This window comes from Cherax quadricarinatus, chromosome 16 (genome assembly GCF_038502225.1).
Source record: "Cherax quadricarinatus isolate ZL_2023a chromosome 16, ASM3850222v1, whole genome shotgun sequence".
NCBI lineage: Eukaryota > Metazoa > Arthropoda > Malacostraca > Decapoda > Parastacidae > Cherax > Cherax quadricarinatus.
In genome coordinates, this window is record NC_091307.1 from 25,346,583 (window position 1) to 25,370,665 (window position 24,083).

The 24,083-nt window shown below is 40.7% G+C and overlaps 1 protein-coding gene across 1 annotated transcript in view; it reads right to left on the bottom strand.

Annotated features, from left to right (window-relative positions):
* Positions 1-24,083, bottom strand: part of LOC128688891 (zinc finger protein 665) — a 56,551-nt gene that overhangs the window by 13,622 nt on the left and 18,846 nt on the right. The window contains exon 2 of the mRNA XM_070085653.1: positions 9,709-11,369. Within this exon, the coding sequence (XP_069941754.1) occupies positions 9,709-11,292 (1,584 nt within the window). The 5' untranslated portion in view covers positions 11,293-11,369. The remainder of the gene's footprint in view (positions 1-9,708; positions 11,370-24,083) is intronic.

Sequence of the window (24,083 nt, forward strand, 5' to 3'; positions counted from 1 at the left end):
CCAAAATATTATACCTCCAAGTTGTGTCATATGCCTTCTCAAGGTCAAAAAATATGGCAATAACTGAGTGATTATTCGCAAAGGCATTACGAACATACGTATCCAAGCGTAGTAAGGGGTCTATGGTAGAACGACCCTTACGAAAGCCATATTGACTAGCGGAGAGACTGTTGTGAGTCTCTAAATACCACATTAAACGTCGATTTACGAGGCGTTCCATCACTTTGCAAACTGCACTTGTAAGAGCGATGGGGCGATAGTGGGAGGCATCATGTCCTGTAGTACCCGGTTTGCGGAAAGGGAGAACAATGGCAGATTTCCACAGCTGGGGAAGAACTCCTTGTGCCCAAATAAGATTGAAGAGGTGTAAGAGGACTACAAGGGCTGACCGATGTAAATGTTGTAACATACGAATATGAATGTCATCAGGCCCAGCTGCCGATGATCGGCAAGCTGAGAGCGTTGCCTCCAGTTCTTGAAGTGTAAAAGGCACATTATACTGTTCTTCTCCGAGAGAAGAAAAGTCCAAGGGTACTAACTCTCTGGCAGACTTTGAGGAAAGAAACGAGGGGCATAGATGGAGCCCTCGGGAAATACGGACCAGATGTGTGCCAAGTTCAATGGCAACGTCGAGAGGGTTTGCTATATCAACACCAGTGACCCGTAGAACAGGAGCCGGGTCAGGAGAGTATTTACCACTCAATTTCCTCACTTTTTTCCAGACTGCACTCATAGAAGAAGCAGAGGTGATGGTGGAAACATAGTCTCGCCAACAAGTGCGTTTAGCTTCACGGATGACACGGCGAGCGATCGCACGCTTCTGCTTAAAATCAACAAGTCTCTCAGCGGTTCTATTGTACCGGTACCTGCCCCATGCAGCACGTTTCAAACGTACTGCACGAGCACAAGCAGGAGACCACCAAGGCACGCACTTCTGAGAATGCCTGCCTGAGGTGTGGGGTATAGAATGAGAAGCTGCGGTATAAACTGATGTCGAGAAGATGTGTAGGAGCTCATCAATGGAGGATGAAGAAGGAACCTCACTAAAAGCAGTGAGGTGTGAGTAAAGATCCCAATTTGCCCGATCAAATTGCCAGCGAGGGCTACGGGAAGGTGGTGAATAGGAAGGAGAAGTAAGAATGATCGGAAAATGATCGCTGTCATGTAAGTCTGGTAGAACAGACCAGGTGAAGTCTAGTGCTGTGGAGGAAGAGCAGACTGATAGATCGATGCAAGAGAGAGTATGAGTACGAGGATCAAAATGGGTGGGAGTACCCGTATTTAAAACATGGAGGGGGTGAGAGGCAAGAAAAGCCTCCAACTGAATGCCACGTGAGTCACAATGAGACCCCCCCCAGAGGAAATGGTGGGCATTAAAATCACCAAGTAACAGAAGTGGTGGTGGTAAGGATGAAACAAGAAAGGCAAAGTCTGGGATAGAAAATGCTCGAGAAGGAGAGAGATATAAAGAACATATTGTAAACCACTTATTCAAGTGGATACGGGCTGCAGTGTAATGCAGCGAGGTATGGACAAATAGTTGACAGTACGGAATATCATTGCGTAGAAGAAGGGCACTTTCATTAAAGGTCCCATCTGAGAAAGGATCCGAAGAATACAATAAATTATAGCCTGAGATAGGTTGGAAAACAGCCGAGTGTAATTTTGGTTCTTGTAAGCAAGCACCAACAGGGGAAAACCTGGAAAGCAACATCTGAAGCTCACCCCGATTACCCCTGAGGCCGCGGATATTCCACTGTAAATAGGCCATGATTGGCGATGAAGAAAATATCAGGAATCTGTAGGTAAAGGCACCTACGGACTAGAGGGGTTAGAAAAGTCAACGTGTGGTGGCATTGGAAGATGTTCAAGTAGCGAAGGAACGGAGCGTTGCGAAGAATGGGGTTGTGAAGATGGAGGAGAGGGAAGAGAAGGAACAGGAAGTGAATCAGTGTCCATTGAAGGTTTAGTCTCTGCAATATATTCTGAAATGGCTTCAAGTGTTTCTGAATTCAAAGATGTATGGGAAACCATATTGGAGATAGGAGGAGGAGGGTGAGTAAAGATTGGGACAGTAATGGACTGTACCAAAGTAGAGGGGGAGGGAAAAGTGTAAGGGACTGGAGATGAAGTGTGGGGGGGGACAGAAGAGGTAGAAACCTGGGAGGTGACAGAAGAGGGAGAAACTTGGGAGGGGACGGGGGTGGAAGGCATAGTACGAGGAGGAGGGTGAATCTCCACACTTGTAATAGAGCCAGAGAGAGGGGAAGAACTAGGTACAGAGACTGGAAAGGTAACGTGTGGAGGTGGAAGAAGGGAAGGAAGGGGCAAAGAAGATTTGAGCAATGTGGATTTTTTGGACTTCTGAGTAGAGGGGCGATTGGTATTAGGTGTCGTACGAGGTCTTGTCGATACTGGGGCTTGTGAGGAAGGACGCGAAGATGTGAGAACAGACTGAGTTGTAGTCGGGACGTCAGAGCCAAGGACAGCAAAAGGATTAGATGCCGTAATGGCTATGGGAGGGGTAACAACAGAGGAGGCTGCAGAAGATGGGACCCCAGAAGTGGGGGGATGTTTGGAAACACGAGAATAAGAAACACGGGGTAGTCTCCCTTGGAGGCGGAGATGAGTAACTGCCATAGCATAAGGGAGACCTTCTGCCTCTTTGAGGCAACGGATTTCACGTTCATTTAAGTAGACCTGGCAACGGCGGGAGTACGAAGGGTGAGCTTCATTACAATTAAGGCAAGATGGAGGTTGACTGCAAGATGTATTAGAATGGTTGTCGGCACCACAGACTGGGCATTCGGCCATAGATCTGCAATATTTCGCTGGGTGACCAAAACGCCAGCAATTTCTACATTGTTGCGGTGTAGGTATCACCTTTCGAACTTGTAACCGATGTCCCGCGACATATACAGAGGACGGGAGTTCTCGGCTGTCAAAAGTTAAACGAGCCACATTGCAAGGGTAACGTCTCCGCCCCCGGGCAGGAAGGACATAAGTGTCTACTTTGAGGATTGGGAGATCCTGGAGTTCCAGCTGTTCAAAAATGTCATTGCCACATGACTGGAAATTCTGTTGGACTATGGTATGGGGCAGAATGACAGTACCACTACAAGAATTGAGAGAAAGATGTTTTTCAATAGTGATAGGAGTAGTATCGATATTCGAAAGGAGAGAAAGATCATGAGCTTGGGTAGCATTCTGGACAGTGACGATGCGCGTACCGCTCTTGAGAGCGTGAAATGAAATATCTCTGCCAACATGACGCAGGAGCGCTTTGGCAATACTATGGTCAGAAAGGTAGGCAGAAGAAGAAGTTGGTCTTAAAGTAAAGAATTTAGTCCATTGTGTGGTCCGAAACTGAGCGTGGAGAGGGAGTGCTTGACGTGTCGGTCGTTTCCGAGTAGAATGGGAAGGTAACGACGGAGCATCATCAGGAGATTGACGTTGGCGTTTAGGAGTAGGACCGGAGTTGGTCCGGCATGAAATGGGTGGGCGATTCGAAAATTGCCGTACCGTAGAGGGAGAAGCCGGAAGCATAGTCAAAGGAGAGCGGAGTTCAGACAAATCGAAGGAGTCAGTCGAAGCCCCGGTACCTGAAGCGGGTGAGGAAACAGCACCAGCAAGAGGTACAGGGGCATCAGGAGTGTCCGAAGAGTGGTCTAAACACAAGGCAGGGTCAGAATGGGGTGCGGTATCAAGAAGGGGCCCGGGGGTAGTGGTTTCATGGACTAGGGCTGCCATGGTTAGGTTACTCCTTTGCTTTTTGTTTTTAAGAAAAAAAAAGAAAGAAGAAAAGAAAATAAAAACAAAAAAAAGAATAAAAAAAGGGGGGAGCGGGGAGGAATAGTTCCCAGGAGGAATGAAAGGGCCGGAAATCTCCCTCCGCGCCCAAGAGGACTCGACACCGCTAGTAGCGCAGATGCAGCATGGAACCCGTGCCATACCCTACCCTTCATGCCAGTAAACCAGCAATCCGGGATAGCAACCTCACATCTGCCGAGCTACCTCGGTGGACAAAAGAGAGGGCGGCCGGATATCCGCCACAAAGCATACCTCCTTCAGCCACCACCCCCGGAATCCGAAAGGTGGCTTCCAGAGATACACCCGTCGCCCAAAAGACACCCAAAGCTACTCCGGGATACCGGAGAGGGATCGGGACATCCCTAGGCAATCCAGATTCCACGGCAAACTACGCCACCGCCAAGAAACCTCAACGGAATGGGATCGACCCCGGTGTCCTTTCCCCTACCTAGGAACTAGCACGCCTGTGGGAGAAATCACGAAGGCTAAAAAGAGGAAGGGCAAAAGGGAGGGGTGAGGAGGAGGAGGAGGAATGGAAAAAGGGGAGGATGGGGAGGATGGGATAGGGGAGGGGAGAATGGGGGGTAATTAGGTTCGGTCTGAGGAAGAAGACCGACAGGGCTAATTCCTCAGACCAAGAGCCTCTTCACCACGCCAAGGAGCCCCCCTTGAAGAGGTGCTCATTAAGTAGACTTGGCAACGGCGAGAGTACGAAGGGTGAGCCTCATGACAATTCAAGCAAGAGGGAGGTCGATTGCAAGACGTATTAGAATGGTCATCGGCACCACAGACTGGGCATTCGGCTATAGATCTGCAATATTTCGCTGGATGGCCAAATCGCCAGCAATTTCTACACTGTTGCGGTGTAGGGATCACCTTTCGAACTTGTAACCGATGTCCTGCTACATAAACTGAGGATGGGAGTTCACGGCTGTCAAAAGTTAAACGAGCCACATTGCTAGGGTATCGTCTCCGCCCGTGGGCAGGAAGAACATAAGTGTCTACCTTGAGGATTGGGAGATCTTGGAGTTCCAGCTGCTCAAGAATGTCATTGCCACCTGTCTGGAAATTTTTTTGAACTATGGTATGGGGCAGAATGACGGTACCGCTACAAGAATTGAGGGAAGGATGTTTTTCAATAGTGACAGGAACAGTATCGATATGGGAAAGAAGAGAAAGATAATGGACTTGAGTAACATTCTGTACAGTGATGATGCACGTACCGCTCTTAAGAGCATGAAAAGAAATATCTTTACCGACATGGCGTAGGAGTGCCTTGCCAATACTATGGTCGGAAAGATAGGCAATAGAGGAAGTCGGTCGTAAATTGAAGAATTTAGTCCATTGTGCATTCTGAAACCGAGCGTGGAAATGGAGTGCAGGACGTGTCAATCTTTTCTGAGAAGAACGAGAAGGTGGAGAAGTATCATCAGCAGGTAATTGTCACTGGCGTTTAGGCGTGGGACCGGAGTTGGTCCGACGTGGAACGGGCCGGCGAGGGAGAGGGAGAGGCTGGAAGCATAGTCAAAGGAGAGCGGAGGTCAGATAAATTGAAGGAGTCAGTCGAGACCTCAGTACCTGAAGCGGGTGAGGAAACAGCACCGGCAAGAGGTACAGAGACATTAGGAGTGTCCAAAGAGTGGTCCAAAGACGAGGCGGGGTCAGAATGGGGTGCGGTATCAAGAAGGGGCCCGGGGGTAGCAGGTTCATGGACTAGGGCTTCCATGGTTAGGTTGCTCCTTTCTTTTTGTTTTTAAGAAAAAAAAATAAAATAAAATAAAAAAAAGAATAAAAAAAGGGGGGGGGGACCGGGGAGGGATAGTTCCTAGGAGGAATGAAAGGGCCAGAAATCTCCCTCTGCGCCCAAGAGGACCTCAGCACCGCAAGTGGCACAGATGCAGCATGGGACCCGTGCCATACCCTACCCATCATGCCAGTAAACCAGCAATCCGGGATAGCAACCTCACATCTGCCGAGCTACCTCGGTGGACAAAAGAGAGGGTGGCCGGATATCCGCCACAAAGCATACCTACTTCGGCCACCACCCCCGGAATCCAAAAGGTGGCTTCCAGAGATACACCCGTCGCCTGAAAGACACCCAAAGCCACCCTCCGGGATACCGGAGAGGGATCGGGACATTCCCAGGCAATCCAGATTCCACGGCAAACTACGCTACTGCCAAGAACCTCAATGGAATGGGATGGACCCCGGTACCCTTTCCCCTACCTAGGAACTAGCGTGCCTGTGGGAAAAAATCCCAAAGGCCAAAAAGGAAGGGCAAAAGGGAGGGGTGGGGAGGAGGAGGAGGAAAGGAAAAAGGGGAGGATGGGAGAGGGAAGGGGGGATTGGGGGGTCATTAGGTTTGGTCTGAGGAAGGAGACCGACAGGTCTAATTCCTCAGACCAAGAGCCTCTTCACCACGCCAAGGAGCCCCCCTTGAAGAGGAGTTCTGTTGCAAACCGTTGGACTTTTTCCATCTCAAAATGGTCCTGATATACACCTTGTATAAGACTGTGAATGCCTCCTTCTTGATTTTCTCGAAAGTTACTGTTAAACTTGGCAGTCTCTCACTTGCTAAAGAGGTTATTCGGTTAATGTGTGCCTAAATGCTCAAAACTATGCTCACCCCAAGGTGCTTCTCTTTCAGAGAGGTTTACAGCCTTTGTCCTGAACCCGTATACTGTTTCTAGACGTCTTTGCCCTTCTCCAGTTTTCATAACTTTACATTTGCTGGGCTAAATTTCAGTAGCTATTAAATATTAGGGTTAAATAAAACAAAGTAATTTTCCATATGTATTAAAAATATATCAAGCATTTTCAATACAAAATTCTCTTCATATAAAAAGTGTTCTGAAACATTGCACAGTAAAGTCCCTAAGAACAATTACATTTGCAAAGAGTTTTTAAATACAATCTCATATCGGGTCACATGACAATATTTACTAGGAAAGACATATTTGCAAAAAGATCTTTTATTGGGTAATTTTTTTGACATGTTGAAATCTTTTATCAAGTCATACAGAGGATACAAATTGTGTGTGCACGCACATGCACACACTCGCACACACACACGCACAGAGCCAGCATCTCCTCACTTAACGACGGAGTTCCGTTCCTAAGACCATGTCGTTAAACAAATTCATCGCTAAGTGAGGAGCATACTATAATGGTAGTAGGTTTGTGTCGACCATCTTTGATATTGTTTTAATGTCACCTTTGCACCATTTATAACATTTCTGGTATATTTTTAAATGTTTATACAGCAGTGTACTGTATATTGTAATAAACAGAATAGAGGAAATCAGCTCTAATATACATTATTTAGGTATAAATACTGGTCAGAGAGCCCATTGTAAGTCCGAGGCATCAGTAAACGAGTACGTCACTAAGTGAGGAGAGGCTGTATATACAGTAGGACCCCAGTATCTGTGGGGGATATATTTCAAGGCCCTGCCATGGATAGTAACAAACCCTATACTATAGAAGTTGTTTTTCGGTTACATACATACCTATGATAAAGTTTAATTGATAAATTATGAACATTAAGTAGAGAATTAGCCTTTGTTCATTGATAGGAAGCACTTCATGGCTTCTCTTCAGCTTTGAAGAAATACCAGCATCACTGCCTATGCACTTAGAGGCCATTATTAAGCAAAATTAAGGGTTATTTTCAGGCCAGGGTAAACTGAATAACTGGAACTGTGGAAACAGGACCCGCAGATATGGGGGCCCTGCTGTATATAAATAATGGTAGGAGAGGAAGAGGTGACAAGAATGAAATCATTGGAATGTGATGATTCGTGCATCTGTGGAATACTACAGGAGACACACTGGAGTGTGCTGAAATGCCATTTTACAACTTTGCCCTGTTCCTGTAATAAGAAATGTGCCAGTAGTCTGGCAGAAGTATTAAAGGTTCCAAGAAAGTTACAGTTACTATGAATATGAGTATACCTTTGCTGAAGTTATTGGTTGGGTTTCTTATTTTCTACCAGGTACTGTGAGCAGGGCTGTATGACCTCTGTGGGTTCAGCACTTAGTTATGATTATACTGTATTAACCCTTTCAGGGTCGAGAGGCCCTCCCCTAAACTTGTTCTCAGGGTTGAAAATTTTTCAGGGAAAAAAAAAAAAATTATTTTATTCTTATGAAAAGATAGAGAATCTTTTCCCGATCATAATGACACCAAAAGTATGAAATTTGATGGAAAACTTTCGGAATTATGCTCTCACAAAGTTAGCGGTCTCGACAATGTTTACACATAGGTGATTTTGCCCAATTTGAGCCCTATTTTCGGCCAATTCCAGTGTACTAGTCAACAAAAATCATAACTATTTTGCTAGAACTCCATTTTTTCTATCAAATGAGTACAAGAAACCACCCATTTACCGATTTCAACTATCCAACAAAGTGGTCAGAAATTAGCAATTTTGCCAATTTCATACAAATTTCAAAAGATGCCAATTACCAAATAGGGTTCAGAATAAACAAGACAGACACTCCTGGCACTAAAATAACATTTCCTCTGTTCATTAGTCACGTCCCCATGCCCCTCTTACATTTCTTTTGCTTTCCACTTTGAATTTTTATTCTCACAAAAAAACAGAAGATTTACTGTTATGCAGACTACTGCATTAGTGTAGAAATAGTATAAATAATATCAGCGCACTTCTGAAAGAATATTAGACTCACCACTTGACGTGTATTGGACGCATGGCATGATTTGTTAGCTTCTGAACTTTGGCAAAAATCGAACATTTCTGCTACTTTGAGCTCAATTTCAAGGTACTTTTCATTGTGAAACCAATCAAAATCATCTCAATTTCTATAATATGTCTTACATTCTATAAAATGAGACCAGGAAAACTAGAATACAACTATAAATACCATACAAAAATACAGTGCAAAGTCGCTGTTTTAAACCAAAAAACACGGTCAAAGTTTTTTTTTTTCTCATTACGCACTGTGCTGCAGGATTTTTTAAATACTGTGCACACTGACCACATAGACCCATTCTTTCATATGTAGGCCTACCAGCTTTCTCTTGCTAGATTTGAAGGCGCTAAAATTTAGGCGTACTAGTACGTCAATAACTCTGGTGTGTAAGCCGTACTAGTACGTCGGGAACCCTGAAAGGGTTAATAATAATTCCAGGTACCATGTCAGCAGATTCTGTCAAGTTTCTTTTCTTGGTTCCTCTTCTGGCATTCACTGACTTGGACACTAACATTCACACAGCTACTGGAAAAAAATATACACACCTGACATCAACAACTTCTCCAGCAAGGGTATGCTCACACGAGTGATGATGACACACTTGTAGTTTTCTTGGAACATTCCATACCTAAATTACCTGTATACCAAACCTCTGGAACATGCTAATATTACAGGGCATTAAAGGTGCATGGGAATATAGGCACACACACCATTTCAGAAACCGGATAGCATTTCAACATACTTATTCAGTGTACCTACTGCAGTACTCCACAGACCCATGATTCATCATGCTTCAACAATTTCACTCCCCTCAGCTCTTCCTCTCCTACCATTATATATGTGCGTGCAATCTGTATCCTCTGTATAACTCGATAAAGATCTTAATATATTGAAAAGTTTTGCAAAAACATCTTTTCTTTGTTATTGTCAGCAGCATCATTATAACACCCTCATCACATTATTACGGCTCTGCCTTTTTTCAGTGTTTCTTCTAGAAATTCATTCATAAAATAATCAACACTTATATGTAATATAACAAATTATTTTCATATTAACTTGTACAAAAATATTACATAAAATGAATCTACTATCAGCCATCAAAAGGCAATTTGTACATAGAATCTATATGGAAAAATACAAAAAATATACCTGTATTCTGAGTGTCAGACTTAACAAAGTTCAGGAATACCAGGCAGTTGAGCCATTTTTAACTACATACTCTTTTTGATGAGCCTCAGAGGTGAGAAGAGTAGCAAGGATTGGTGGGAATACTCCGATGATCTGATGAGCATCTGCTAGAGGTGAACTTGCTACTTCTGAATTGCAGTTTGTACTCTTGGGTAACTCTGTATCTGCTATTTCCTTGAAGTTAGCATCTGTTGTCTGTTGTTGGATTTCTGTGACTTTCTGATGGATATGTAAAAACTGTGAATAAGATTCTGAAGGATTATAGTGGTTTTTTTCATTTTTGAGGCTTTCACTGCTATCAACCAAGAAACTCTCTTTTTCATGACAAGGTGATGGAATGTTCTCTTCATCACTGAAATTAAAATGGGGAGCAATGGATGCAAACTTGGACTGATGAAGACTGTTCACTTTGCCACTTTCTTCTGAATCATAAATTTCTTCTTTTATTAGTAAATCATCTACTTCACAAGGAGCCTCTTTTATGATGTACTTAGCCTCTGGTAATTTGTCATTACAGTAATCATTTTTATACTTTTGGGTATGTTGAAATATCTTTGCTTTACCTCTCTTCAGTGATCTCCCTGGTCGTTTTGCAGACTTTCGTGATCTGCTCATATTCTTACTGTTTGTAGTCTTCCGACCTGGGTTTAGCGCATCAGCTTGATGAACTCTTTTCTTGTATCCATTATTACCACAATAATTTTGCTTATGTTTAGAAAGATATGAGGAAGTCTTGAAGGATTTTTCACATTTTTCACATGTATAAGGCTTTTCTCCTGTGTGAACACGTTCATGTGTTTGCAACCCTGACCTGGATATAAAAGTTTTCCCACACTCTACACACTTAAAATTGCGTTCACCAGTATGAATTTTCTTATGAGTAGCTAAGCATGAACTCTGAGCAAATGTGGCACCACAAACATCACACACAAAAGGTCTTTCTCCCGTGTGAGTCCTCATGTGATTTTTCATGATTTGATTAGTGGCAAAAGAACGATTACACCGAGGGCAATTAAATGGCTTTTCACCCGTATGCGTTCGCATATGCCCTGGTAAATGTGATGACCGAGAAAATGTCTGTCCACAAATTCCACACATATATGGTCGTTCACCAGTATGAACACGCTTATGACTACGCAAATTTGAACGCTGAGTGAAAGAAGAGCCACATTCCTCACATACATATGGTCTTTCACCAGTATGTATTCTCATGTGATTTCTAAGATTTGCCCCACAGGCAAATGTAGCACCGCATGTATGACAAATTACCTTCTCTACTAAAGCTGGACGCATATGGTGATCAGTATGGAATCCGAGGTGCAATGAAGGTTCGGTCTGGATAGTGTGGGTTTCTTCGACAATGGAGCTATGAAGACTATGATGATCCTGTGTATAGTGCATACCCCCGCCTGATAATTGTGGCAGTGTGTATTGCACATGTCCCTGGTGGGTAAACCGTCTCCCAACATCCGTCCCACCCAATTCAAGAGGAGGAAATTGGGAGCCTGCCAGCAATTCCCCAAAACCATTATAACTGGTATACCAGTTGACCCCTGATGAAGGAGCCAAATGGTCCATGATGATGTGCCACAACACAACCTGCCCTCACTTCATTATCCACCTCACCGCGCCATGACTCTCAGGTTACGTGGCACCTGTAATTATATACTGAGAATTAGCATGCATACTAGATATGCACTCACAAAAAACTAATTTTGATAGAATTTGAGTTATACGTAATTATTTTCAGTCATTTTAGTCGTGTTCACGAGTTACCATTAAGTAGTGCTTACAATTTCAAAGTAACATATGTATGTAGAAGTTTGAAAATACTTTTCAAATATTATTGTTTCCTTTCTTTCAAAATGTCAAATAATACAATTTCATATAATGGTGCCATGTAAGCTGAAGTCAACTATGTATTTTGTTGCACATACATAGATCAATTAGCATTATAAATACACTTCTTAACTGTTGATAACATGCCATTCAAGAACATGTACTAGTTTTAGAGAGACTTCAGACTCGATTAATTTTTTTTAAAAATTTAATTTTATAAGATTTACGATGACAAATCTTTCAAAACTATTTTGTAAAAATAACAAATCTGCACATCCCTCTGCCTTTTAATTTTTTTAAATAAATAAAAAATACAACTGAACAATAAAATAATTTGTGCAAAAATTAGTCATTCCAAAAAAATATTACATGTTCCCAAAACACATTTTATCACACTCTTGCTATTTTCCCATATGTCTTTCTATATGTTATCTCAATCAATCAATCAATCAATCCTTTATTTGGACATGATAAATAGTTGTACAAGGAATTATAGTAGTTGGGTGTACATGCCAAAAGCCCCTTGTATGCAGAGCATTATGGGCAGGCTTAAGATTAACTTAAAATTAACTAAGCAATGAAAGGTTCAGTGGTAAAAATTACTGTAAACAATTTACAATATGAGGTACAACCGAGTGTTTGAAACAATGAAATTTGAACATTTTGATTTTGAAGCATTGCCGTTGTACAAATTTGTTGCATTACAATGTATACATAACAAGATGATCACTTTACTATAAGTTGTCTTGAAGTTTTAAGATTTAAGTAATTGGGAGATTTATTGGTAAAGTTAAATACTGAGTGTTGATTATTTAGTCCTGGGCAAGTAAGTGGTTCTTTAGAAGAGTCTTAAATTGATTTTCAGGCCTGGTTACTTTAGTATGTTCTGGTAATGAATTCCAAATTTTGGGGCCCTTTATGCGCATAGAGTTTTTACACGGTGTGATATGGACACGAGGTACATCAAAAAGAGATCTGTGTCTTGTGTTATGGTCATGTGTCCTGTTAAAGTTGATGAGAAGTTTGAGTGGAGGGTTGATGTTTGCGTGTACTGTTCTAAATATGTAGTAGGCACATGAATAAGTGTGGATGTTCTTTATGGTGAGGAGATTTAAACTTTTGAATATAGGTGGAGTATGCTGTAGGGAGTGGGAATTTATCATCATTCTGATTGCAGCCTTTTGCTGGATTATTAGTGGCCTTAGGTGATTTGATGTTGTTGATCCCCATGCACAAATTCCATATGTGAGATAAGGGTACATGAGTGAATGATACAGTGCAAGGAGAGCTGATTGTGGAACACAGTACCGTATCTTTGATAGTACGTGTACTGTCTTAGAGATTTTCTTGGAAATTTGTTGTATGTGTGTGTGGAATTTGAGGCTACTGTCAAGGTGGATTCTTAGGAATTTTCCCTTTGTGAGTCTTGTGATGGGTGATCCATTTAGTGTTAAGTGGAACATTTGCAGCTCTGGTTCCAAACTGAATGAAATAGGTTTTGATAGTATTTAGGGTAAGTTTATTAGTCATTATCCAGGTAGATATTTTCTGCAATTCAGCACTGACAGTGTTGGCGAGTATGACTGGGTTTCGGTGGGAGAAGACGTATGTAGTGTCATCTGCAAATAATATGGGTTTGAGTAGCTGTGATGCATTTGGTGGGTCATGGATGTAGATGAGAAAGAGGAGTGGTCCAAGGACACTTCCCTGTGGGACTGCTACTGTGCTTGGTTGTGTGGAAGATAGCATAAAGATTATTGGCAAACATCAGTGTAATCTGAGCCTCTACTAATACTACCTACAAGGCTGAACATTGTCATTCCTTTAATTTTCTTCTGTTATTAATGTATGATTTGCTTTAACTCTGCTCTTTTTAACAGCTATTATATTATAAATTACAGTGGAACCTCAAAAATCGAACGTATCACATATCGAATGCTTCGAAAATAAGACCATTTTTTCGGACAAACTGTGTCCCTATTATTGAACGCGCCCCTATTTTCGGACCGCCGGGTATGGGACCTGTCTGCTGGCCTCCTCTGTCCGCGTCCCTGCGCAGGCGCCGTGAGCAGTCTAGCTTTGTTTATGCTTGAGTGAACACTAACCTGCGATCTCAATCACACATTTTACGATTATTTAATTGTGTTTAGTGCTTGTGGGGCTGTGAAATAAGCTGCCATGGGCCCAAAGAAACTTGCTAGTGGTACCCCTGTGGTAAAGAAAGTGAGAAACACCATAGATGTGAAGAAGGAAATAATACAGAAGTATGAGATTGGAGTGAGACTTGTTGAGCTTGCCAGGATGTACAGAGGACTGTGGACAGTTATTTTGTGAGACAGAAACAGATGACTGTGGAGTTATTTTGTGAGACAGAAACAGACAACTGTGGAGTTATTTTGTGAGACAAACAGACGATTGTGGACAGTTATTTTGTGAGACAGAAATAGAGGACTGTAGACAGTTATTTTGTGAGACTGGAGTCCAATGACTCTCAAGCTGGTCCTAGTGGCATTAAAATACAGAGAAGGGAAGCAACCCCAGAGAGCTTTGATACCGGAAGTCCTCATGGAGGGGGATTCTCCTTCCAAACAATAACCCCAACTCCCTCTTTCCTCCTCCCTATCTTCCAGATGCCATCACCAATCTTCAATAAAGGTAAGTAAAAATGTTATTTTATATTACTTTACATAATTAAAGACTATAGCATTTGTTGTATGTAAAACTGTAATTAATCTCTATAAAATGTATTTTTTTTTTTTTTAATATTTTTGGGTTTCTGGAATGGATTAATTGTATTTTCATTATTTCTGATGGGAAATATTGCTTCAAATTTCAGACTTTTCGAATTTAGAACTAGCTCCTGGAACGGATTAAGTTCGAAATTTGATGTTTCACTGTATTTATTTACACCTCTATTTAGAAAAGATGAGGAAAAAAATCAAGATGAAGACTGATACATTTACAAAAGATTGTATATTATCCATTAACCATCTTTACATTAACCCCTTTCTTCAAGGGTCCCTTGATGCCAATGAACAGCTGGTGATCCAGAGAATTGGAGCTCCCCTACCCTTCCTTGAATCAAACCTAATTAACACTTATTTCCCAAGAGTTATATGACCCTTATAAGTTTAAAACTTTCCAAGAATAATTTGCATTAAATTTATTTTAACTTCATTAATAAATAGTAATATGTTTGAATACACCTTAAAAAACATTTGTTGTTGTTCATGCTTCCTCAGGCTGGTGTAAAAACATTATCCATGCCGGAGAAATTGTCAGATTTATCCTTAATAATCTTACCATTTAAATTCTTGCCCCCTTCCAAAATTTTACTCCAAGCATTTACTCTAAAGTACATTTATTCACCTCACTGAAATACTACTACACATATTTTTTGGTGCTTTCTTCAATACAAGTTGTAAGTTAGCTATCAAGTGTGTATTCAAATATTGTGGTAACATCACTATCACATATATATCATTTATATACTTATGTTTTCATATTTTCATATTACAATATAACCATACTGTATTGTTCTTATTGTACTGTAAGGTTCGAACTTAACGATTAATAAAGCTGTCTTTTTTTTTTTTAGCACAAGCAGCACTGTATGGCCCACACAAGTTTAGTGCTTCTTTTTCAGTATACTGTAGTGAAGTGCAAAAGTTATCGAATGCCAATTTCCCCAAGTCTCATGTTGCAATTCTTTTACTAAAACTATAATGTCAAAAAACAAAAAGAGAAACTGTGAATTTAAGTCTATACAGACAGGGAAGAGAAGCCAGTGTGACTGGCAGGTGCAAGTTGAAAATGTGTTAGTTATGTGTAGGACTTGCTGTTAAGCTTCAAATTCATGTGACCCGTTCCCTCACATGAAAAGCCTTCAATTAATGGAAAAAAATAAACATACAAATAACAGCCCAAGGAGATGACTGATGGATGCTCATCAAATTCTAATAAGCAGGCATATAATGGATGACAGCTCTGCTATCTTAGAGGAACACAGGCTCCAAGAAACTCAAGTTTTTTCCATGTGTAAAATTTCCTTCCTGCTCGCTTATAAAGTCTAAATGACAAAGTAGAAACCATATTAAAGATAATCTCAATACTGTGGCATTCAAAACATCACTACAGATTGAAAAGTTAGTAAGTATTGGGAAAAGCACCAGCCATCTCATTAAGAGTGTCATTCCTGACCACCCCATATCAAAAATAAGTTAATGTTCTAAAGGCAGTACACAAAATATATTTTGATAGTAAATAACCTCTAAAGCCTTTGTAATCTGCTTTTATACTCAGCCTCAGTTCCCTCATTTGATTATGTTTTTAGGTATCAATAAATACTGTAGTAATCAAGAATATGGAGAATTTGAAATGAATGATCTGAGAGAGAAAAAATTGGTAAACTAGTCTGGAAGATATTAGTTTATCCATGCCACTTGTAAACACATGGTGCCTAAACTCTGAGGTAATGTTCAAGAGTTACAATGTTGAAATTTCTCTTATGGACAATTTTTTTTTTTTATCACACTGGCCGATTCCCACCAAGGCAGGGTGGCCCGAAAAAGAAAAACTTTCACCATCATTCACTCCATCACTGTCTTGCCAGAAGGGTGCTTTACACTACAGTTTTTAAACTGCAACATTAACACCCCTCCTTCAGAGTGCAGGCACTGTACTTCCCATCTCCAGGACTCAAGTCCGGCCTGCCGGTTTCCCTGAACCCCTTCATAAATGTTACTTTGCTCATACTCCAACAGCACGTCAAGTATTAAAAACCATTTGTCTCCATTCACTCCTATCAAACACACTCACGCATACCTGCTGGAAGTCCAAGCCCCTCGCACACGAAACCTCCTTTACCCCCTCTCTCCAACCTTTCCTAGGCCGACCCCTACCCCGCCTTCCTTCCACTACAGACTGATACACTCTTGAAGTCATTCTGTTTCGCTCCATTCTCTCTACATGTCCGAACCACCTCAACAACCCTTCCTCAGCCCTCTGGACAACAGTTTTGGTAATCCCGCACCTCCTCCTAACTTCCAAACTACGAATTCTCTGCATTATATTCACACCACACATTGCCCTCAGACATGACATCTCCACTGCCTCCAGCCTTCTCCTCGCTGCAACATTCATCACCCATGCTTCACACCCATATAAGAGCGTTGGTAAAACTATACTCTCATACATTCCCCTCTTTGCCTCCAAGGACAAAGTTCTTTGTCTCCACAGACTCCTAAGTACACCACTCACTCTTTTCCCCTCATCAATTCTATGATTCACCTCATCTTTCATAGACCCATCCGCTGACACGTCCACTCCCAAATATCTGAATACATTCACCTCCTCCATACTCTCTCCCTCCAATCTGATATTCAATCTTTCATCACCTAATCTTTTTGTTATCCTCATAACCTTACTCTTTCCTGTATTCACCTTTAATTTTCTTCTTTTGCACACCCTACCAAATTCATCCACCAATCTCTGCAACTTCTCTTCAGAATCTCCCAAGAGCACAGTGTCATCAGCAAAGAGCAGCTGTGACAACTCACACTTTGTGTGTGATTCTTTATCTTTTAACTCCACGCCTCTTGCCAAGACCCTCGCATTTACTTCTCTTACAACCCCATCTATAAATATATTAAACAACCACGGTGACATCACACATCCTTGTCTAAGGCCTACTTTTACTGGGAAATAATTTCCCTCTTTCCTACATACTCTAACTTGAGCCTCACTATCCTCGTAAAAACTCTTCACTGCTTTCAGTAACCTACCTCCTACACCATACACTTGCAACATCTGCCACATTGCCCCCCCCTATCCACCCTGTCATACGCCTTTTCCAAATCCATAAATGCCACAAAGACCTCTTTAGCCTTATCTAAATACTGTTCACTTATATGTTTCACTGTAAACACCTGGTCCACACACCCCCTACCTTTCCTAAAGCCTCCTTGTTCATCTGCTATCCTATTCTCCGTCTTACTCTTAATTCTTTCAATAATAACTCTACCATACACTTTACCAGGTATACTCAGCAGACTTATCCCCCTATAATTTTTGCACTCTCTTTTATCCCCTTTGCCTTTATACAAAGGAACTATGCATGCTCTCTGCCAATCCCTAGGTACCTTACCCTCTTCCATACATTTATTAAATAATTGCACCAACCACTCCAAAACTATATCCCCACCTGCTTTTAACATTTCTATCTTTATCCCATCAATCCCGGCTGCCTTACCCCCTTTCATTTTACCTACTGCCTCACGAACTTCCCCCACACTCACAACTGGCTCTTCCTCACTCCTACTAGATGTTATTCCTCCTTGTCCTATACACGAAATCACAGCTTCCCTATCTTCATCAACATTTAACAATTCCTCAAAATATTCCCTCCATCTTCCCAATACCTCTAACTCTCCATTTAATAACTCTCCTCTCCTATTTTTAACTGACAAATCCATTTGTTCTCTAGGCTTTCTTAACTTGTTAATCTCACTCCAAAACTTTTTCTTATTTTCAACAAAATTTGTTGATAACATCTCACCCACTCTCTCATTTGCTCTCTTTTTACATTGCTTCACCACTCTCTTAACCTCTGTCTTTTTCTCCATATACTCTTCCCTCCTTGCATCAATTCTACTTTGTAAAAACTTCTCATATGCTAACTTTTTCTCCCTTACTACTCTCTTTACATCATCATTCCACCAATCTCTCCTCTTCCCTCCTGCACCCACTTTCCTGTAACCACAAACTTCTGCTGAACACTAACACTACATTTTTAAACCTACCCCATACCTCTTCGACCCCATTGCCTATGTTCTCATTAGCCCATCTATCCTCCAATAGCTGTTTATATCTTACCCTAACTGCCTCCTCTTTTAGTTTATAAACCTTCACCTCTCTCTTCCCTGATGCTTCTATTCTCCTTGTATCCCATCTACCTTTTACTCTCAGTGTAGCTACAACTAGAAAGTGATCTGATATATCTGTGGCCCCTCTATAAACATGTACATCCTGAAGTCTACTCAACAGTCTTTTATCTACCAATACATAATCCAACAAACTACTGTCATTTTGCCCTACATCATATCTTTTATACTTATTTATCCTCTTTTTCTTAAAATATGTATTACCTATAACTAAACCCCTTTCTATACAAAGTTCAATCAAAGGGCTCCCATTATCATTTACACCTGGCACCCCAAACTTACCTACCACACCCTCTCTAAAAGTTTCTCCTACTTTAGCATTCAGGTCCCCTACCACAATTACTCTCTCACTTGGTTCAAAGGCTCTTATACATTCACTTAACATCTCCCAAAATCTCTCTCTCTCCTCTGCATTCCTCTCTTCTCCAGGTGCATACACGCTTATTATGACCCACTTCTCGCATCCAACCTTTACTTTAATCCACATAATTCTTGAATTTACACATTCATATTCTCTTTTCTCCTTCCATAACTGATCATTCAACATTACTGCTACCCCTTCCTTTGCTCTAACTCTCTCAGATACTCCAGATTTAATCCCATTTATTTCCCCCCACTGAAACTCCCCTACCCCCTTCAGCTTTGTTTTGCTTAGGGCCAGGACATCCAACTTCATTTCATTCATAACATCAGCAATCATCTGTTTCTTGTCATCTGCACTACATCCACACACATTTAAGAATCCCAGTTTTATAAAGTTTTTCTTCTTCTCTTTTTTAGTAAATGTCTACAGGAGAAGGGGTTACTAGCCCATTGCTCCCGGCATTTTAGTCGCCTCATACGACACGCATGGCTTACGGAGGAAAAATTCTTTTCCACTTCCCCATGGACAATAGAAGAAATAAAGAAGAACAAGAGCTATTTAGAAAAAGGAGAAAAACCTAGATGTATGTATATATATATATGCATGTGCGCATCTGTGAAGTGTGACCAAAGTGTAAGTAGGAGTAGCAAGATATCCCTGTTATCTAGTGTGTTTATGAGACAGAAAAAGAAACCAGCAATCCTACCATCATGCAAAACAGTTACAGGTTTCTGTTTCACAGTCATCTGGCAGGACAGTAGTACTTCCCTGGGTGGTTGCTGTCTACCAACCTACATAAAATACAAAGTTCTTGAGTGTAGAAAGAAAGTGGAGTTAAGAAGTGCATGATTATGACTGTGAAATAGCAACTTGATCAGCAGGTTGCAGAACATACAAATGCCTCTGCAAACACTAGGTCATATTTATTAGAAAACATTTTGGTCCTCAATCACTCGAACACGTATTCTAATATGTCCCAGTGTTTGCTCATGTGTCTTTTTAAACCACTGTGTTGGTATCAATTTACAATGTTTATATTAAAAGATATAGTCTTTGCCATTTATATTCTATTATTATATGTCACATCAAGCAAGACGCAGCGAAATTCTACTAAGGTTGAGACTGACCCATGGGACACTGAAAAGATATCTGTATCTATTGCAGCTCTAAGAAGAGCATTACAAAAAGGTTTGAATTTAAATTGATTGTCCAATAGACATAGTATGCACAGTACTAAGAGTAGATGTTTTGTATATCAAATCATGAATAAGCCATGCAAGGACACTGACATGAATGAACATTACAGCCAGTTTGACAAATGTGACCATGGTGTAATAGTGCACAAAATGCGTGATAAAGGAATACAAGGAAATGTTGGTAGATCGATCTATAATTTCCTAACAAACAGAGCACAAAGAGTAGTAGTAAACAGAGTAAAGTCTGAGGTGGCTACGGTAAAAAGCTCTGTTCCATAAGGCACAGTAATCGCTCCCATCCTGTTCCTCATCCTCATATCTGACACAGACAAGGATGTAAGCCACAGCACTGTGTCTTCCTTTGCAGATGACACCTGAATTTGCATGACAGTGTCCTCCATTGAAGACACTGCAAGACTCCAGGCAGACATCAACCAAATCTTTAAATGAGCCACAGAAAACAATATGAAGTTCAATGATGAGAAATTTCAATTACTCCAATATTCAAAACGTCAGGAAATTAAAACTATATCGGAGTATAAAACAAATTCCAACTACACAATAGAACGAAAAACTAATGTAAAAGACCTGGGAGTGATAACATCAGAGGATCTCAGCTTCAAGGACCATAACACTATCAATCATATCTGCTAGAAAAAATGACAGGATGGATAACGAAAACCTTCAAAACTAGGGATGCCAAGCCCATGACGACACTCTTCAAGTCATTTGTTCTAACTAGGCTGGAATATTGCTGCACACTAACAGCATCTTTCAAGGCAGGTGAAATTGCTGACCTAGAAAATGTACAGAGAACCTTCATGGCACACACAACTGCAATAAAACACCTCAATTACTGGGAACGCTCTACGTTCCTCAGCCTGTACTCCCTAGAATGCAGGCGAGAGAGATATATGATTATATACACTTGGAAAATCCTAGAGGGATTAGTACTAAACTTGCACATGAAAATCACTCCCTATGAAAGCAAAAGACTTGGCAGACGATGAAACTTCCCCCAATGAAAATCAGGGGTGCCACTAGCACAATAAGAGACAACACAATAAGTGTCAGGGGCCCAAGACTGTTCAACTGCCTCCCAGCATACATAAGGGGGATGACCAATAAATCCCTGGCTGTCTTCAAGAAGGCGCTGGACAGGAGCCTAAAGTCAGTACCTGACCAGCCGGGCTGTGGTTAGTACGTCGGGTTGCGTGTGGCCAACAGTAACAGTCTGGTTGATCAGGCCCTGATCCACCATGAGGCTGCAGGGGCATTGACCCCTGAAACCCTCTCCAGGTATACAGCCATGGACCCATCCATGGACTGAATCATGAATCAGCGATGTAAAGACACTAACACGAATCAACATTGTAGCCAGTTTGCCATACACCCATGAACCCATCCATGGGTTAAGCAGTTCAAAGGCTAACAAACACATCTACACACAAAGAACCTAATTACAATAATAGCCATGCATATATTACCACTTTTTTTTTTTTGCATCTTTCCCACCAATAAATGTTAACACCTTGAATATAGTACATTTTACAGTTTAGGCACCAAATAATTTGTGAATGATGATAATCTAGAAATGTTACAAAACAGAAAACAGCAAATAAGTTTATTATTATGCGGTAGTAAAGAATATGATGAAAGGCTCAGAGCTAAGTCTATTTTCTCTGAAGAATACATTAAGAAGGGCTCCAATAAAACCCTTCAAGATATTGAAAAAAAAATCTGAGAAGCTCAAAGACAAAGTTTTAAATTAATAATTATTATTATTATTATTATAATCAAAAAGAAGTGCTAAGCCACAAGGGCTATACAGTTTAAATTAATAAGTGATTTGGAAATTTAAAAATTCAGGAGAAAAAAAAAAAAAAAAAAAAAAAGCTTCAGCAACAGTTACAAAACATTAATATCATATAGTACTCCCTCGCTCAGGACAACTTTTTATTAAAACATTTACTTCTTGTGTTCATTTTTTCTTTGGATGTTAATAATACATTTGTGGTTCATGGTATCCCTCAAGTGGACACTCCATTTGGAAATAAATATATATAACTGTTGAACTCCTGGGTAGTAGGTTGGTAGATAGCAACCGCCTAGGGAAGTACTACCGTCCTGCGAAGTGAGTGTAAAATGGAAACCTGTAAGGTTTCAGGTACATCTTGCTACTTCTACTTACACTAAGGTCACAATACACATGCATGTACAAGCATATACATATATATACACACACACACTCCTCTAGGTTTTCTTCTATTTTTTTTACTAGTTCTTGTTTTTGTTTATTTCTGCTTATCTGGAACAGAATTCTTCCTCCATAAGCCATGCGTGTCATAAGAGATGACTAAAATGCTCGGGGGAAGGGACTAGTAACCCCCTTCTCCTGTATTCACTACTAAATTTAAAAAGAGAAACTTTTGTTTTTCTTTTTGGGCCACCCTGCCTCGATGGGAAATACTAGTATTTCTTAATTGTAGGGAATGGCAAATGAAATTATGTCTTTGGTGTTGTGGATCTGGGAGGTGTGTATGTGTGTCTGGGGTAATCACCTGGAGATCCACAAAGGTATCTTTCCCATTATCATTCTCTTGTTGACCACCACTCGTATACTAACCACACATGTGTCATGTAGCCAATATGCAGTTGTGTAATAACCGTCTTCCAAATATAACAACAATGAAAAGAGTCATCTAAAAACCCAGTTGTGGTTTGATCACAAACAGCTTGTTGTTCTCTAAACCAAAGCAATGACACTGCCATCGGTCCTGAATACTTAACCAAAACGGGAAAATAGTCCAAAGAGGGCACATCCCAATAGGAGATGGACAGGTCTTTGATTATGGAATGTGCAGAAGAGTCTGCAAGTTCCTTGCTTCATACACCAGAATGACCCGGGATTCAACAAAAGATATCTTCATACCTGCTGAAGAAGTGACACAGAGAGCAATGAATATAAGAATAATGGGATGCGAGGAGTCAGTGCTTTGAAGAGCTTACAATGCACTCTGTGATAAAGTTCTAAGAGAATTCAGTCTACCAAGACACACAGCTTTCACAACAGCCATATATAATTTCCATGACATTATACTGTCAAAGTGGAGGCCAAGAAATCTAAGTGTGTTAAACTGGGATAAAACCATACAGGGAGAATACAAAATATGGAATAATAGGGTACCAAGTAAATATAATCAAGTTTATCTTGGATAGTGAGAACTTAAAAGACATGTAATTTAGCCCAGCTGGATGCACAGTCAATTATAATCAACAGAGGTGGTAACCCAGTGAATATTTGTGCCAGCACAAGCAATGGTGAAATCATCCACACATAAAGATGACCAAGTTTATAGTAGTACTAAGTACTATTAATATCTAACAGAAAAAAGGTTGTACTAAAAATGCACCTTTATGGAACACAGACATTTAACCCTTTGGGGGTTTCGGACGTACTAGTACGTCTTACGACCCAGGGTTTTTGACGTACTAGTATGCCTAAATTCTAGCGCCCTCAAATCTAGTGAGAGAAAGCTGGTAGGCCTACATATGTAAGAATGGGTCTATGTAGTCAGTGTGCGCAGTATAAAAATCCTGCAGCACACAGTGCGTAATGAGAAAAAAAACTTTGACTGTGTTTTTGGATTAAAACAGCGACTTTCCACTGTATTTTCGTATGTTATTTATTGTTGTATTCTAGTTTTCTTGGTCTCATTTTATAGAATGGAAGACATATTACAGAAATTGAGATGATTTTGACTGGTTTTACAAAGAAAAGTACCTTGAAATTGAGCTCAAAGTAGCAGATATGTTTGATTTTTACCAAAGTTCAAAAGTAAACAAATCATGCCAAGCATCCAATACACATCAACTGGTGAGTCTAATATTCTTTCACAAGTGCGCTGATATTATTTATACCATTTCTACACTAATGCAGTAGTCTGCATAACAGTAAATCTTCTATTTTGTGTAAGAATAAAAATTCAAAGTGGAAAGCCAAAGAAATATAAGAGGGGCCTGGGGATG